The 19345-nt window shown below is 34.0% G+C and overlaps 1 protein-coding gene across 2 annotated transcripts in view; it reads right to left on the bottom strand.

Moving 5' to 3' along the window:
• Positions 1-4308: 4308 nt before the first annotated feature.
• LOC110462000 (testicular haploid expressed gene protein-like) overlaps positions 4309-19345 on the bottom strand; it is a 30301-nt gene continuing 15264 nt past the window's right edge. For both annotated transcript variants that reach the window (XM_021515760.1, XM_021515761.1), the window contains 2 exons: positions 17176-17239; positions 4309-8283 (listed from right to left, as the gene is read on the bottom strand). In XM_021515760.1, the coding sequence (XP_021371435.1) occupies positions 7737-8283; positions 17176-17239 (611 nt within the window). In that variant the 3' untranslated portion in view covers positions 4309-7736. The remainder of the gene's footprint in view (positions 8284-17175; positions 17240-19345) is intronic.

The raw sequence follows: 19345 nt of genomic DNA, 5'->3' as shown, positions 1-19345 counted from the left end.
ATTTTGAATGTAACAGGCATCTGAATTAAATGACAATATAGGTAAGAATTAAACTGGAAAGAATGAAGTGCAACCCTTGACTAACAGAGATCAAATATAAGATTACATATACTGTATCATACCAGGGCAGAATATCTTGATCTCAGTTGTAAGGTAGAAGTTTAGATTGATTCTAACAGATGTATAACTTAACTTATATGATTATACTTATTGTACCTTTACATGTTTTCTCTTACACCTGTGTGTGTGTGTAAGGTAGTCATACGTGCCAGATCTCACGGCGTGAGGCAAAATATCACAGATTTTCACCTCTGTTAAAGTTTCACGGCGTGAGGCAAAATCTCACAGATTTTCACCTCTGTTAAAGTTTCACGGCGTGAGGCAAAATCTCACAGATTTTCACCTCTGTTAAAGTTTCACGGCGTGAGGCAAAATCTCACAGATTTTCACCTCTGTTAAAGTTTCACGGCGTGAGGCAAAATATCACAGATTTTCACCTCTGTTAAAGTTTCACGGCGTGAGGCAAAATCTCACAGATTTTCACCTCTGTTAAAGTTTCAGGATGTGGGGCATGAATTTACGGAAAGTCCTCAAAACCTCAGGTTTTTTAATAGTCGGTCGGCAAACCATTTTCCTGTTGTTGTTTACTCAAAGTTTTACGAGATTCAACTAAGGTATGTAATCGATGGATAAATCACGAGAGCTCTCAAGTAGCGGTCACCGTTGTAATTATGAGTTATCCATTTGAAAATTGGGGCAATGATTTGGGAAGATGTCATAGCTATCAACTCTCCCTCATTAAGAGGGAGACTCCCTAATTTTGACAAAAATTCACCAATCTCCCTCGAAACTCCCTCATTCAAGTCCAGTCTCACACAAATTCAAAATTTACATCTTGTGGTCAAACGGTGCAGTACTTACATATAGTGTGACGAGCCACAATGTATAAATTCAGACCCATAATAAAAACTTCTTTACTTTTAGAGCATTGACAGTTTTCATAATCCATTTTATTTTGAGGGCGATATTTTTCGACTGTTAGCCAGAATAGTGACATGTATTTATGTATCTATGGTTAAATGTAACATATTTGTGAATCTGTGTTAAAACTTATACCTTTTGAATCACAGAAAATGCCATGGAAACATGAAATGAGGGAATATTAAGAATAATTTGTTAAGAATGTTTTCAGAGTAAAGATATTTATTTTGTGATACATTTGATCTAATATCATTATTTTGTTTGACCCCTCCGGATCCATGAGAATCGGAATTCAGTCGAAATTTAGACTCATTCACAAACATGTATGTCAAAGGTCAGGAGCTTTCATCATTTGGGTTATAATCAGTGACTAGAAGCCGGAGTAATTTACTCCGATAGCAATCCTCACATGGTCGAGTGACAACAGAGAAAGTCTGAAATTTCCTACACATAGAAAGTGCCATGGATCATACATTTAGTATTATTGTGCATCATACATGTAAATGTAGGTATATATATACCATGTATACGTCACGTAAAGTTGTGTATCATACATGTAAATGTAGGTATATATATACCATGTATACGTCGGGTAGAGTTGTGTATCATACATGGATATATATTTATATACCATGTATACGTCACGTAAAGTTGTGTATCATACATGGAGGTATATATATTTATATACCATGTATACGTCACGTAAAGTTGTGTATCAAACATGGAGGTATATATATTTATATACCATGTATACGTCACATGAAGTTATACGTGTATTATACATGCAGGTATATATATTCATATACCATGTATACGTCACATGAAGTTGTGTATCATACATGGAGGTATTTTTATAGGTTAGATGACACTTTTTTTCCTACATCCACTTGAGTTGAATTACAATCCTGTGGATGTTGGTGATTTCTGTGGAGAGTGGTGATTTGTGATATTGACTGTGTTTTATGACCTCACTTCAATTGTAACATTGTACCCTGCTCTCTGCCAAATTTTGAAATGATATTTCATATCTAACAATAAGGTACCTTTATTTCAGTGAATATGGACATTACAAAGTGATATTAACCTCTGTAACTTCTTGGTCAATATCACTTTCTCAGGTCCATATAACAACATATTCACCTCAATGAAAGTTCATAAAATATCAACATATTTATTGTTGTGTTTATAATGTACATGTAAAATGTATATTAATGTGTTGTGAAGCTTATAAGAAACCAAGTCCTTATAATCATGTAGCACACATACTTCACTCATAAAACTTTTTTACTATATGCTGGTACTGTTTAAATCAGTTTCCAAAATGAGTGTTTAATTTGTGAGCAGACTTCACATTTGTCACAAAATTAATAACTTATCAATTATATCATTAGTTAAATTTCAATCCTCATGGTTACAAAATGATCATAGTTGTGATTACAATTTGAAATACTTCTTACTCCACCCCCATTTTTTATGCATTTTCAATTTTGATGAAGAGGTTTAAACATATTGAAAAAAGAAAACATTTTATTTTCATACATTCGTTTCAAGAATTAATTTAAGAGCTTTAACTTGTTTTTATGTGTTGTTGTTTATGTTTGTTAGTTCAAATTATTTTGGACGTGATTAATCCTTAATTAGGGCTAACAGTACAAGTCATTGTTGTATATGTTCATGTTAAAGGATCTCTCTTTGCTTTAAACTTGCCAGGTATGTGCAAAAATGAAGTTTTAGTTAATGGAAGGGAGAAAACTGTAGTTGAAACAAGGGGAATAACTGGAGCTATCCCTAGTCGGGGGGGGGGAAAAGTGAGGTACCAGTACCCAGCGAAAAGAGGGGGTTAGGGGTTGGGAAGAGAGAGGAATAGGGGTAGGGTTAGGTTGGGATGGAGAAAGGGCTAGATGTGGGGTGTGGTGGAGAGAGGTGTTGGGTAGGGTGGGGTGGGATGGAGAGAGGGATAGGTGCAGGGTATCTGTTGTAAGGTACGTTTAGAGCACTAAGTTCCGACATTGTGCGTTTCGTTTATATTAGTCCTTCAACTGTTTGATATAAAATGTCTGGTTCCTGTATATGGGCCAGAACCAAATCGCTTGACAACTTCAGATTTGATTGAGAGGAATATTATATTCATATTTTATTATTTTATGATGATGATATGAAGGTGCCTAGCTCCAATATTAGAACTGAGAAAGCTGTACTTGCTAGGTATATATAGGGGGAGGATTCATGGTCTATAGATTGTGATATAGTTTAATACAAAACATTGTGATTTCATATTTATGTTATAATATTTTCATCTGATGAATTAAAATCATGAATAACATCATGATATTTGTTGTTTGTTGTTTATTGTGAAATTCTATTGCTCATCATAGTGTAGTGTCCATTGTGTTCAACATTTCCTCAAAACATTCACCACGTTACCATAAGGCCTCAAGATGTGATGAAGGGTTTTGTGATTTACAAATAGATCACATTGACCTAGCTACTTGCAATCTTTACTGTACAACAGTGTAGCCTGGAGACGTACTGTTACATTTGTAGTTCTGTAGCTTGCTGTAATGGGGCTGTATATTTATTTTTTAATAATAAGGTAAATGACCTTGACCTACAGCATCTGTCGGTCAATCCACTGGTTTCTGCAATATAACTTGCTTAACGTACCATCGCGTAAATTCAGGCATAACTATAGTTTTGATAAATCAGTTATGGAAAGAAAAACATTCCTTGTGGGACTGAAACAAAATATAATTAACAGTGTTCTGTCGAGTGTGGCTAGTACGAGATTCAAACCCTGGACGTCCAAGGTGATAAATATCACCTTAACTGATTAGATCCCTTGTCAACGGAAGCACGTGTTCCAACTGTGCTACAGTTATATCCAAACAGAAGTTAAGGGGAGGTCACTGTATATATAGGAAAAACTGCAGAACAGTGGGACATGTACAGGGATCCCCTTTTTTTTATGCAACTTAAGCATATAACCTGACATTGAGCAAATTATCCACACATATTTCATTAGCATTCTGCATGCTGATTGGTTAGTTTCTACCAAGAACTTTTTTCTTTTGATTGAATTTGTCATATTCCAGATCGGAGGCTTTGAACAGCATTGAATAAGGATGAAAACAAGATCACGGGTATAATAACACCATCATTTATTGTTCTTTTTCTCCTCAGACCACATGGCCAGTTCAAAATCTGTATCTTTAAAAGGCTTTACATGAAAATGAAAACAACTATATAATACAAACATATACATGATGGAAAAACTTGAGCAACTAGGGGAGATAACTCATTTGTGAGTAATTTTATAAATATCACAGTCTGAATATATATAATTAAAACAACACTCTTACAAGAAAAGAAAATGGAAGCTAGGGGAAGTTAAACATTGAAATATGGAGGGAAGAAAACTGTCTATAATACATCATGTACTGTGTAAATCGTTTCTAGGGACATTAGCTGGTACATGTATTTCAAACAACATTTAGCAGTAATAGTATATAGCTTTATCATCATGATAGCAATAATTCTATCAAAATTTTTAATTTCTCCCCTATTCTTTTGATCATGAACCTAGCTAAATGAATAACTGGTCAATATCAGCAACCCTTTATGTCAATACAAAAGACAATATTTTGACTGTTTCTTTCATGATAAAAACATTGGAACATAAAATGTTTGAAGTGATTGAAATGGAAGTCAAATGATCATTTAAATACTATATCACTTGAATTTTTTTTAAAAAGGAGCATGAATCTGTTATGCAAACTGCAAACTAGCAATAAAACAGTTTTTTTGTTGTTGTTTTTTAAAGACATAAATAACAAAACATATAGAAAGTAAAACAGCATGAAATATATAAAATTAGCAAAAATAATAATTTAAACATATAATTACAAGTAAATAAACTTAAAAATCATCCTATCATCTTCTAGTTAAACTCATTCACCCCTGAAGATACATTTGAACTCTTCCAATATGAAGGTTGGAATAGTTCATAATCAAATTTTGGTGGTGAATGTGAGTGAAGGATTATGACAAGAGGCAAGCTTTGATAATAAAAAACATTTCTTCAAGACAAAACTTGAATGTATTAAATTGAAGTCAGAAATACAGTACCAAGTGTTAATGTTAATAGGAGAATATGACATCTTCTTTGAAAATGAAGAATTTATTCCATGAAATAGAAAGTTTGACAGCATACCTTAGAAAATTAAGAATGGCAATATAATTAGTTACAAGAATATTCTACAATATTCTATAAGTTAAACTTATGAAACTGCACAGAAGAATAACTTTTTAATATTGCAGATCAAAAGTTCAAGAAAAAAATAAAAGGATTTTCTAGATTAGCATTCCACAAAGCAAGTCTTAACATGAGAAATATATTTCATAATACTTGATAGAATACTGTTATTAAGAAAAAATACATCTGTTATAAGATTCAACAAATAATACTGATATTACCCCAGTAATACTCTATTGCCTCTGTCTATAATGTATGTGACTGTTTACCTACTCATTGATAATCTGAGAATTGTGATAATTCGTACATGGACAATACAATAATTGAGATAGTCCATACGTAAATAATCCAACAACCTCTACCTCATTACAGTTTCATAGAGATACTACAGCTTCAGTCTCCTGTTGAATTACATAAATTCATTTAAAACACTCACCAAATATACTGAACAACATAGCCTAACAGGAGACCATCCTCAAAACACCTGCTGAAAGTTAGAGAAAAATATCTGAAACTTTATATAAGATAGCTAGGTCATCATTTTTTCAATGCCTCTACCAGGAGTTGAACCCGGGACCTCTGGCTTACTAGTCTTACGATCTACGGAAGGAGCTAAAAAGAACTTCTCCCTAGCCGAGTCGGTAGGAGGCGGCTAGTATTTCACCAGGGTGACATTTACTTAAATACGTCTTTGCAATTTAGATTTCCGTAACTTTTTTCAAGTACATCTTCACAATTTAAATTTCTGAAACTTCATTTAAATACATCTTCACAATTCAGGTTTCTGTAACTTTATTCAACTACATCTTCACAATTTACATTTAATTCTTATAAATCTAACGCCAAGAGTAACCGACTCTTGATGGTAATGACACCACTCGACTCCTTACATTTAATATTGTATCACGTGAAATGTTCCCCGTGTACAAACATTTGTGGTTTTCAGAGTTGGTATGGAACAATAAGAAAATAAATACATCAAATTTAAATTATATTGGGTATCCATGAAGGTTTGTTCCATGATTCATCTAAACAGATTCAAACCACTAAAGAAAATACCAATGAACATCTCATGTACGTTACATAGTAACTTGGTATAAATTGTTCATTATTAACAATGGATTTTAAAACCACACACAATAAAATAAAACAAACTCTGCAACCATAATACTGAAGTGGTATAGAGCTATACTTCCGAGTTATAACAACGAAAGTATAATATAAATATAAATTAACCGACTAAATATTCAACACAATTTAATTATGATATATATACAGGGGCTATTGCACGTGCAATTAATAATTTTTCATATATGTAGAGTAAAACAACCACCACAAACCCAGTGCACATTGATAACATATATATATAAAACATTCAATAATGACAGGATATACATGTATATACCATTTGTATTATCCTTTGGGCTTATTCGAAAATACTGTTTGGTGAACATAATATTTGAAGAGTTATCTATTCTTAGTATAGTCTACCATGGATAAATAGCTTAACAATTATAAAATTCATGGTTAGCTAGCAGGTCCTAATCTTAACAAGAAAACCATCTAGGTGGAAGATATTGTTGGTAAAATAAACTTTTGAAAATCTAGCAACTGAAAACACAAATTTTAATATAAGTAGAACCTTATTTTTTATTTTTTAATGTGTAAGTTATTTTTAATTTAAAGAATTATACCAAGAACAATTCTGAATTAGTACAATTTATGAAAATTTCTCTCCAACAAATAAACTCAATAAAACAAAAATACAAAACACATGGAATACTAGAGTTCTCTCCCCTTGGAACAGTTTTTGTACAGTACAAAATATCATGTACAATGGAAATGGATGACCTTTATCTCACTAATAATTATGTAAAAATCATAAAAGTGATGATATTTCTTAACAGAATCAGATTTTATTTGTCACCTTTGTCACAAAATAAACTGAAACATTATAATTAAGGAAAAGTTTAACTGAAATTACTTAATACATGTTTATGTCATCGATATGACGCTGACATCTCATCCGAGTACTCTACTTTACTTGTTGTAAGACCAGGGTGCCTAGTCCGAACAAATACGGATATAAGATGATCTCTTGACTCATTCTCCGTATTTTCTTTCAATATTTACCTCTAGCCAGAAGAAATCATTATAAAGCAAGGTAAATCACATACCCTTCATTAACCAACCATATATTATTCATGGTACCCTAACATTATCCCACAAGGTCAGTTTTTATAGTTGTAAAACCAATTTAACTGAAAGTGATATTGTCGGTAGATCAGCAGATAAACTTTGGAAAAAATATTTTCTAAAATATCTAAAATCAACAACTTTTAGTACTTTAAGATTAAAACTTTTCTGTTGAACTTAATGAACATTTAAAAATAAAAATAGAAAGCGAAATATTTTCAGATTCTTTTTAAATTGATATACCTAGCTAGTTACCACGGATTCAACTTTTATAAATATATGAAAAAACCTATTGATTTTGAGTGCATTAAACCTTCTTTGACCTAACTTTCCTGGGTACTGGTACGCATAGTTCCTCTACCCTTGGAGTAGCATGAACTCTTCGTGCAGCTAAGCTCACTTTATATGGGTCAAAATCGTCCTTAATCATCGTCCTACTACGAGGTCGGGACATTTGTTGTAGCCGAAGATTGGCTGTTGCCTTCAACGCACCAACAGGAACATTCCACTGAATTGGTTTCTCATCACGGAAAAATTTGTTATACCCTTTGGCCTCTGCAAGTTGCTCCACACGAGCTGATGCTGTGGCCTTTTTGGTGTTATCTGAAACCGGAAATGTTTGTCCCCATTCTGATTCCTTGTACTCCTGGACTTGTTTCCGTGGCAACGGTTGTGACAGTTGTTGGAGACGTGTTGACGGCTCTGCGCTCTGAGCACCACGTGTGACCATCATGTAGGCAGTCCTGTCGAAATAGTATTGATTGTTGAGGGTTTTAGGCTGGCCAAGCTGTTCCAGTCGCGCTGAGCATCCTGCTTGCATTGCTGACTGTCGGACAGGCCATATTGGACCAGGTCTGCAAAGACAAAGCAAAACATCTTTAATACTTTGAAAAGAAGGTTTTGTACATACCTGGTCATACTTTTACCTTTTTCATCACTCGATCATTCTTATCAACGTTTAAGTATAATTGAGCTAATAAGATTATAAGGGCTGCTCCAGCAAGTACATTCCCAATGGTGCCAACCTGATCATACATTTCCTGAATTGAAATAACGATCTTTGGTTTTAATGTTTGTAAACCACATGTACCATTATTTCCCATATATAAAGTGACAATTGTTCATCAAACTACAGCTGTTTTCCCAAATAATTAAATGCATATTTTCTCTCCACATTTTTACCTGGCTAATATGTCACATGAACCATCAATGTATTGGCTGCATCATTGGAAATCTTGTTGCATTCATGACCTTAATGTATGTATGACCCGGTTGTATGTATGACCCTGGTATTTGCTTGACCTTATTGTATGTTGACCTTGTATGTATGACCCTGGTATTTGCTTGACCTTATTGCATGTTGACCTTGTATGTATGACCCAGTTGTATGCATGACCCTGGTACTTACTTGACCTGTTGTATGTTTGACCTTGTATGTATGACCCTGGTACTTACTTGACCCGTTGTATGTTTGACCTTGTATGTATGACCCAGTTCTATGTATGACCTTGGTGCTTGTTTGACCTTGTATGTATTACTTTGTAGAAAGTGACTTTCAAGAATTCAAAATTATATGTTATTGGTTCAGGTTTATAAACCATAATTTTATATTAGTTTCTGGGTTTTTTCAATCGACAGCAAATAACATCACACCATATCAGTTATGTAACTCTTGCAAAAAAACTTTAAATATGTCATCATTTAAAAATACAACCTAGAATACTAATCTTACTTAGCAATACACCAGGCTACAGGTATCCACTTTGATTGGCTTTAATGTTTCAGAAATAAGCTTTTAAGTTCTCGAGATCTGTATATTTAAAATAACAGTAAATGACATTTCGTTTAAGAGATAATTTAATAACTTTTTTCCTTTCAGTAAACAGTGTTTAATGACTTTGTTTATGCTAACAATATTTATGCTATTATATGTGTCAGAAAGCAGTATTTATTTTTTAATTACATTATGGTTCTAACAACATGCTATGACAATATGTTAGACAACAGCATTCATATGACTTCCCATACAAAAGTAAAGTGTTATGCTTTATCATGTCAACACAGTTCCAAGCTTAAAATATTTTAGTTCAAACACATTACACTAAAGCAAACTCTTAAAATAGTAAGTTAAGCGAGACCAAACATACAATAAACTTGGCAGCAATAACATTGATGTGTCTCGACTCCTTGTGATTTTTCTCCACTTTAACAACCGACCAACCCGTTGGTCAACAGAAGACAAAGAGGACAATCCATTGGAGACATTGTGAGACTAATGAGTCTTATCAACGACAGACAAAGTGGACAATCCATTGGAGACATTGTGAGACTATCGAGTCTTATCAACGACAGACAAAGAGGACAATCCATTGGAGTCATTGTGAGACTATTGAGTCTTATCAACGACAGAAAAAGAGGTCAATACATTGGAGACATTGTGAGACTATTGAGTCTTATCAATGACAGACAAAGAGGACAATCCATTGGAGACATTATGAGACTATTGAGTCTTATCAACGAAAGACAAAGAGGACAATCCATTGGAGACATTGTGAGCCTATTGAGTCTTATCAACGACAGACAAAGAGGACAATACATTGGAGACATTGTGAGACTATTGAGTCTTATAAACGACAGACACAGAGGACAATCCATTGGAGACATTGTGAGACTACTGAGTCTTATCAACGACAGACAAAGAGGACAATCCATTGGAGACGTTGTGAGACTATTGAGTCTTATCAACGACAGACACAGAGGACAATCCATTGGAGACATTGTGAGACAATTGAGTCTTACCAACGACAGACAAAGAGGACAACCCATTGGAGACATTGTGAGACTATTGAGTCTTACCAACGACAGACAAAGAGGACAACCCATTGGAGACATTGTGAGACTATTGAGTCTTATCAAAGACAGACAAAGAGGACAATCCATTGGAGTCATTGTGAGACTATTGAGTCTTATCAACGACAGACACAGAGGACAATCCATTGGAGACATTGTGAGACAATTGAGTCTTACCAACGACAGACAAAGAGGACAACCCATTGGAGACATTGTGAGACTATTGAGTCTTACCAACGACAGACAAAGAGGACAATCCATTGGAGACGTTGTGAGACTATTGAGTCTTATCAACGACAGACTAAGAGGATAATTCATTGGCAACATTGTGACAATCTGGTCTAATAAACACAGAAGACAAAGAGGACAATTCATTGGAGACATTGTGAGACTATTGAGTGTAATCAACAAAAGACAAAGAGGACAATCCATTGGAGACATTGTTAGACTATTGAGTCTTATCAACGACAGACAAAGAGGTCAATCCATTGGAGACATTGTGAGACTATTGAGTCTTATCAATGACAGACAAATAGGACAACCCATTTGAGACATTGTGAGACTATTGAGTCTTATTAACGACAAAGATAACAATCCATTGGAGACATTGTGAGACTATTGAGTCTTATAAACGACAGACACAGAGGACAATCCATTGGAGACATTGTGAGACTACTGAGTCTTATCAACGACAGACAAAGAGGACAATCCATTGGAGACATTGTGAGCCTATTGAGTCTTATCAACGACAGACAAAGAGGACAATACATTGGAGACATTGTGAGACTATTGAGTCTTATAAACGACAGACACAGAGGACAATCCATTGGAGACATTGTGAGACTAATGAGTCTTATCAACGACAGACAAAGTGGACAATCCATTGGAGACATTGTGAGACTATCGAGTCTTATCAACGACAGACAAAGAGGACAATCCATTGGAGACATTGTGAGACAATTGAGTCTTACCAACGACAGACAAAGAGGACAATCCATTGGAGACGTTGTGAGACTATTGAGTCTTATCAACGACAGACTAAGAGGATAATTCATTGGCAACATTGTGACAATCAGGTCTAATAAACACAGAAGACAAAGAGGACAATCCATTGGAGACATTGTGAGACTATTGAGTCTTATCAATGACAGACAAATAGGACAATCCATTGGAGACATTGTGAGACTATTGAGTCTTATTAACGACAATGATAACAATCCATTGGAGACATTGTGAGACTATTGAGTCTTATCAATGACAGACAAAGAGGACAATCTATTGGAGACATTGTGAGACTATTGAGTCTTATCATTGACAGACAAAGAGGACAATCCATTGGAGACATTGTGAGACTATTGAGTCTTATCAACAACAGACAAAGAGGACAATCTATTGGAGACATTGTGAGACTATTGAGTCTTATCAATGACAGACAAAGAGGACAATTCATTAGAGACATTGTGAGACTATTGAGTCTTATCAACGACAGACAAAGAGGACAATTCTTTGGAGACATTGTGAGACTATTGAGTCTTATCAACAGAAGACAAGGAGAACAATCCATTAGAGACATTGTGAGACAATGAGTGTAATCAACAGAAGACAAAGAGGACAATCTATTGGAGACATTGTGAGACTATTGAGTGTAATCAACAGAAGACAAAGAGGACAATCCATTGGAGACCTTGTGAGACTATTGAGTCTTATCAACAACAGACTACGAGGATAATTCATTGGCACCATTGTGACAATCAGGTCTAATAAACAGAAGACATAGAGGACAATTCATTGGAGACATTGGGAGACTATTGAGTCTTATCAACGACTGACAAAGAGGACAATCCATTGGAGACCTTGTGAGACTATTGAGTCTTATCAATAACAGACGAAGAGGACAATTCATTGGAGACATTGTGAGACTATCGAGTCTTATCAACGACAGACAAAGACGACAATCCATTGGAGACAATGAGACTATTGAGTCTTATCAACAGAAGACAAGGAGAACAATCCATTAGAGACATTGTGAGACAATGAGTGTAATCAACAGAATTGTGAGACTATTGAGTCTTATCAACGACAGACAAAGACGACAATCCATTGGAGACAATGAAACTATTGAGTCTTATCAATGACAGACAAAGAGGACAACCCATTGGAGACATTGTGAGACTAATGAGTCTTATCAACGACAGACAAAGACGACGATCCATTGGAGACAATGAGACTATTGAGGCTTATCAATGACAGACAAAGAGGACAACCCATTGGAGACATTGTGAGACTATCGAGTCTTATCAACGACAGACAAAGTGGACAATCCACTGGAGACATTGTGAGACTATCGAGTCTTATCAACGACAGACAAAGACGACGATCCATTGGAGACAATGAGACTATTGAGTCTTATCAACGACTGACAAAGAGGACAATCCATTGGAGACCTTGTGAGACTATTGAGTCTTATCCACTACAGACTAAGAGGATAATTCATTGGCACCAGTGTGACAATCAGGTCTAATAAACAGAAGACATAGAGGACAATTCATTGGAGACATTGGGAGACTATTGAGTCTTATCAACAGAAGACAAGGAGAACAATCCATTAGAGACATTGTGAGACAATGAGTGTAATCAACAGAATTGTGAGACTATTGAGTCTTATTAATGACAGACAAAGAGGACAATCCATTGTAGACATTGTGAGACTATTGAGTCTTAACAACGACAGACAAAGAGGACAATTCATTAGAGGCATTGTGAGACTATTGAGTCTTATCATTGACAGACAAAGAGGACAATCCATTGGAGACCTTGTGAGACTATTGAGTCTTATCAATAACAGACAAAGAGGACAATTCATTAGAGGCATTGTGAGACTATTGAGTCTTACCAACGACAGACAAAGAGGCCAATCCATTGGAGCCATTGTGAGACTATTGAGTCTTACCAACGACAGACAAAGAGGCCAATCCATTGGAGCCATTGTGAGACTATTGAGTCTTAACAACGACAGACAAAGAGGACAATTCATTAGAGGCATTGTGAGACTATTGAGTCTTACCAACGACAGACAAAGAGGCCAATCCATTGGAGCCATTGTGAGACTATTGAGTCTTACCAACGACAGACAAAGAGGCCAATCCATTGGAGCCATTGTGAGACTATTGAGTCTTAACAACGACAGACAAAGAGGACAATTTATTGGAGACATTGTGAGACTGTTCAGTGTAATCAATAAAAGACAAAGAGGGCAATCCATTGGAGACATTGTGAGACTGTTCAGTGTAATCAATAAAAGACAAAGAGGACAAACCATTGGAGACATTGTGAGACTATCTTATCAACGACAGACTAAGAGGATAATTCATTGGAACCATTGTGACAATCAGGTCTAATAAACAGAAGACATAGAGGACAATTCATTGGAGACATTGTGAGATTATTGAGTCTTATCAACAACAGACTAAGAGGATAATTCATTGGCAACATTGTGACAATCAGGTCTAATAAACAGAAGACACAGAGGACAATTCATTGGAGACATTGGGAGACTATTGAGTCTTATCAACAACAGACAAAGAGGACAATTCATTGGAGACAATGAGACAAACAGATTTAATCAACATAAGTCAAAAAGGACAATCAATTAGAAGAGACATAAAGACAATCATGTCCAATTAACTGAAAACAAAGGGGACAATCTGTTGGAGACAGTTGAGACTGTAGCCCAGCACAAGGAGAGCGCATATTGGACATTTCCAAATGAGAAATGGGAGGGCTGATTTTGTTAAGCACAGGTATGCTGCTTTAATTTTCTGGAAGGTACAGTTCTCGTTTTCATCTACCAACTCCATTAAATTTAATTCTAATGATCGAGTTACTAATGAGTCACACAAACACTGAGAAACACATGTTAGAGTCGCCAGGATCATGTTACCATTATATAATGTATACATAGATTGAATAATCGAACACCATACACCATCATCTAACATACAGGAAAGACACTTATTTGTAAATATATATATATATACATACTGTATACAAGAAACTTTCACCAAGTAAAGTATTCACCCTTTTCCGATCAAATCAATTTTCGCCCTTCACATGAAATTACTATATATTACATGTTGTGTACAAATCACTGTCATTATAAATTCTCCCTCGATGGGGAGGTCGAAAAAGGCAAAAGTTAAACAGCTGTGAAAGTGACCTGGTATACAGTATGCCAGTATATCTAGGTTATAACAAGTTTCCCACTCGTTCTTCTGTCAACCCTCAGAACCTGTTTTTCAAAGGATCAGTCAGCATAGTTTCTGATCCGATTCTACTGGTTCATGGCCTCTATGAACCTGTTTATGATCTTTGGTAATGGAGTCATTATCTCAATGAACCTCAAAATAAATAGGCTTTTAAATACCACATCTATTGATTTTTCTTTTCTGGTAATGAATCCTTTATATTTCTACAGAAATATTAGTAAGCCAATCAAAATACATGACTTTAAATTAAAATTTCTGACTTCCAAAAATAGTTTGAATGACTGTAATCCAGTTAAGATTATAATCCATGCAATAAGCATTGTTCTGTCTGTTTGTTGGGAAGGGGGATGAGTTGTATGAAATAACTATGTTCATATTTCTATCAGGAGAAGAATTGGGCTATATCCTTATTCTATGAACATCACACGTGATATTTTTTTAAGTCAAGTCAATCCCATACCATTCACTTTTAATTTTGACAGTTATGATATAAATATCAAAATAAAACAAAATATAATCCATATCACTCTTCAAGTTTACAAATAAATTGATGAACACAATTTTTACCTAAACAAATATTATTATCCTTGAAGGTTTTATACAAAAAGAGGGGGGGGGGTGTTATCTCTGTTACAATATGAATAAAAGTTAGTTTCAAAGAAGAATCTTATTAAACCAATGCTTAAAATGGAATTGTAAAATTAACAGCTGCATATATAAATACATAAGTTGAAAATATTTTATTTCATTACTACATCTGAATTATTATTGTCCTAAATTTCTCAAATTGTTGATGGGGTCATGCAAAACATTTTGAATTACCAGAGTGATATTTGACCAACTCTGTAAGTAGAATTTGATTAATTGTTACTGTGTTCTAGGCTACAGTAAATGTCATGCAAATATTTTCTTTCATTTTTTTTCCCTTTCATAATTTGTTTACCTGTTACCATTTGGAATTACTGGTAAGCTGAAAATGATTGACATTTAAGAATAAATATATAACTACATACTGATTTAGTTTTTACTTACATTGTACATACCAAATTTGACCTTTTAATTAATGCCCTCATACTATGCAATTTGGGAAAATTTGAATGATTTCTAAAATTCTCAAAAAAATAGCCAAAACAGGATTTTTTTTCCATGTAAATTGTTGAAGATATGGATACTTTGTCGAGTAAATGGGGAAATTATTGTGAAGGGATAAGGTACTTAGCCAAAAAAAGGATTTAAGGGCTTAATTATCAGGTCAAATAAAGAACAAATTATAGGACAAAGCAACCATTTGGACATCTGAGCAAAATAACTTGGTTCAACATAATGCAGATAATGAAAAAGTTTCCTCAGCATAAACACAAATGTATGATGAAATGGACCAGCACTCAGGTTCTAGATACCTCTATCCATTGAAACAAATTTTATTGAAAATACTGATCAGTTATGCATTTTTTCTCTCATTTTTTACTGATTCACTTAAAATCATTACAATAGAATATTATATAATAGAATCAGAAAATAAGGGTTTTTTTCAGACTTTCACTGTCCGTTTTGACTAACAATCAATTATTTGATATTCAATCTCATTCCTTAATGACCTCATTTAAAAGACTTATTGTTTTAATTAATGTCAAAGAATGTCTAACATAATACAATATCTGAATCAATTTAATCTTCACAGAAACATTGCATTTTCATAATAGAAATTGATTATAAAAAGGAACGTTTTAGAATTTTAGACAAGAAACTCTCAAAGCCATCATTATTATCTGCGTCACACCAATTATTGTCATGTGACACAGTTCTAATGCATTTTATATTGAATTAAATGTACATTCAGCCCCCTGGACGGGGAAAGAAACCTTTTAGATCATCCTATATATAATGGTATTCTGATGTTCAAATAATTCATATTTGCTCATCACTTATACAACGTTCATAATCAATAAAAGCCTATGGTGAATGGTTGAACTAATGGGTTTTAACTGTCAATAAAACGCATTCAACTAAATTTCAGATAATAGGTGAGATATAATAAACTGAAATAATGAAATATGAATTACGCAAACTTACGAAACCTTTTTATACTCGTTACCCGGACAAAACCATGGCAAAAACTTGAAGCCACTAGAATCGCCAATCATAGAGCAACATGCTGTTATAATTTTGCAAAAGCAAGAAAATATTTTTCCAGAGCAATTCAACGAAACAGAAGTACAAGTTTTACCTACTTTTTACAGAGTATCAAAATCACTGATAAACAGAATATTACACACACATTGTCTATGACCATCCCACTCACTTATTCCCACCCCTAATGATCCCCTACCCCTTCTCACCAACCCCGGCCAGTTCCCAAATTTGTTTCCACTGTACTGCATCAAAGCTAGACTGTTTTTACTACTAGCTTATCTCCCCTAGTTTTAGAACTAGAATCAGACATCAATTTGAGGTGGGTTTTTTCTGAATAACTCAATATTCTAGAGACAAGGGGCCAGTTACATCCAGGCATTAATAACATAGACTGGGGAATTCACAATTATTGAGATTTTATTTACTGGAATTTCCATCTTGCTATTATTTCTGCTTTAATATGACTAGATTTTCTAATATATAAAGTTAAATAATTACCTGTCTCCCTTGTAATAGATAGCTCGTCTAGGCTGTGAAAGTGCTTCCAGTCGCGATGAGGTCACTGAAAAATATAAAACAAGATTTTTTTATCAAAATTTTGAAAGCGAGATATTGAATTTTAATCAACTTGATAAAACTATTTCTTTCACACTGTGACAGATATCAAACTATAACAGCTGAATATTTCCTGTTCTGATGCTTAAAGTAACCTTCCCCTTCAAGTTGTGTCTCTTTGAATGTTCAATTCTATTATCATAGGCTTCATTTGTGCCCTAAAAAATGGGCACTGATTTTGTAATTCCTGAATGGCAACAAGTGAAGCTAGGCTGTGCCAGTGTAAGGTCCTAAGTTGTACCCTGTAGTTTTTCTTTCTTTCTTTTCAATTTTAATATCAAGCATTCAAACTTCAAACAACTATAATTCTGTAAAATACATAGGAACATGCAATTTTTATGGTATACTTCTTTTGAAATAGACTTAACCCTTTCACCACTGCAGATCATAATGGACTCATCCATATCAATGCCTGGTAGAGTCTACTAAAGTTACATAGGGGTACAAGAGTTGAACAAAAAATCCCAAAGGTGACAATGGTAACCTGAAGTGAACGAGGATTTGAGTAGAAAGGTATAGAGTGGTAAATTAGTCTGTTATTAAATCAATACTGCACTAGGTAACCCTCCACACCTTAGAACCAATATTTGTAAGACTCTGGAATTTACAAGCAATTTACATTAAGTGTATTTGAACAGTTACAGGATGGCAATTAGGAGATTAGAAGAATTACATCAACCCTTCAACCGTATATCAGAAATCTTGTAAGATTTAAAAGGTGTTAGTCTGAAGTAACTGTAAGGATTGGTCACATAATTTTTTAACATTTTTCATTTTCTTTTTCATTTTTTTCCAAATATGAAAATCAGTTCAAATTATATAGGTTATCAATTTGTGGGTTTCGGACAGACACAATGAATTCTTACATTATAAAATATATGTACTTGGGTCTGTCATGCAGCAAGGTGTAATCATAAAAATAAATGAAATTAATTTTCCTTATTTCTGTCAAGTAAAATTTGATCTTGTGTAAACAAATTAATTAATGGGGAAAACCAATTTTGAAAAAAAGGTAGCACCTATTTTGTGTAACCAGAGCCAACATTAGATATTGTGCACAAAAGATTCTGTGCTGAACTCTGTGTTCTCAGTTCCTTTAGATCTGTCTCAACAAAAAGTTTGCAATGAATCACAATATATAATTGAACATTCAGCTTTAAGAAAAACAAAATATTTGATTGTGTACTACAACAGTCAGGGACAATTACTATTGTTGGTTTTACAGTAAGAGATTGACTACCTGATCTTCAACAACAGAAGACTTCAATGTGGTTGTAGAGGGACGTTACACTTGATAGATACCATTGTGTTATGTTTTCTGGAATCAGTTTACAAAAGTTTGACAATACACATTGACAAAAAACTGCATTTAAATATCAAGACTTTCATTTCATAAATTCTGAAATGAAAATATTTACATTTTGAGTTCTGAATGTCAAAATCTTGTATTATTTAAAGTAAGACTAACTGATTGATTATCTTGGACCCCCCTCCCTCCAAGCTAATAACTGAGTACAAAAGATATAAAGTACACTAGTGTGCAATTTTTTTCACATTGAAAAGGACAATTATCTCTTCAAAATCAAAATATTTTAAATTTAACTTATATGTTTTTTAAATTATGACACTGACAACAAAATTGGAAATTCAAATGATATCTAAAATAATTGACCTCCTACCTACCTGTCAATTACGTTAAAAAAACTACCGTCACGTATACTGAATCACACCTGGAGATCAATGTCTGTGTGAAATTACAGGTGATACAAAATATTCTGTATAACATATTATATGACAACCTACTACCCTAAGTACATGCATGAAAAGAACCCATACCGTAATTAAAATTTTGTCCAGAATAAAACAGGTTTTTTTAGTTTCAGTTTACTACATTACAGTAAAAGGTAAACGAAAAATGTAATGATATCAAGATTTTTTTGATAGAAATAATTTACTCGTATATTATTGTTACCTTCAAAGATAAAATGGATTCTTGTAAAATGGTAAGACATTTCTGCTACATTTCTTTTGCATTAATTATCTTTACTAACTC

Source organism: Mizuhopecten yessoensis, unplaced genomic scaffold (assembly GCF_002113885.1).
Source record: "Mizuhopecten yessoensis strain PY_sf001 unplaced genomic scaffold, ASM211388v2 scaffold10717, whole genome shotgun sequence".
NCBI lineage: Eukaryota > Metazoa > Mollusca > Bivalvia > Pectinida > Pectinidae > Mizuhopecten > Mizuhopecten yessoensis.
Note: the sequence above shows the minus strand (reverse complement) of the source record. Positions and strands in the feature narration are given on the sequence as shown.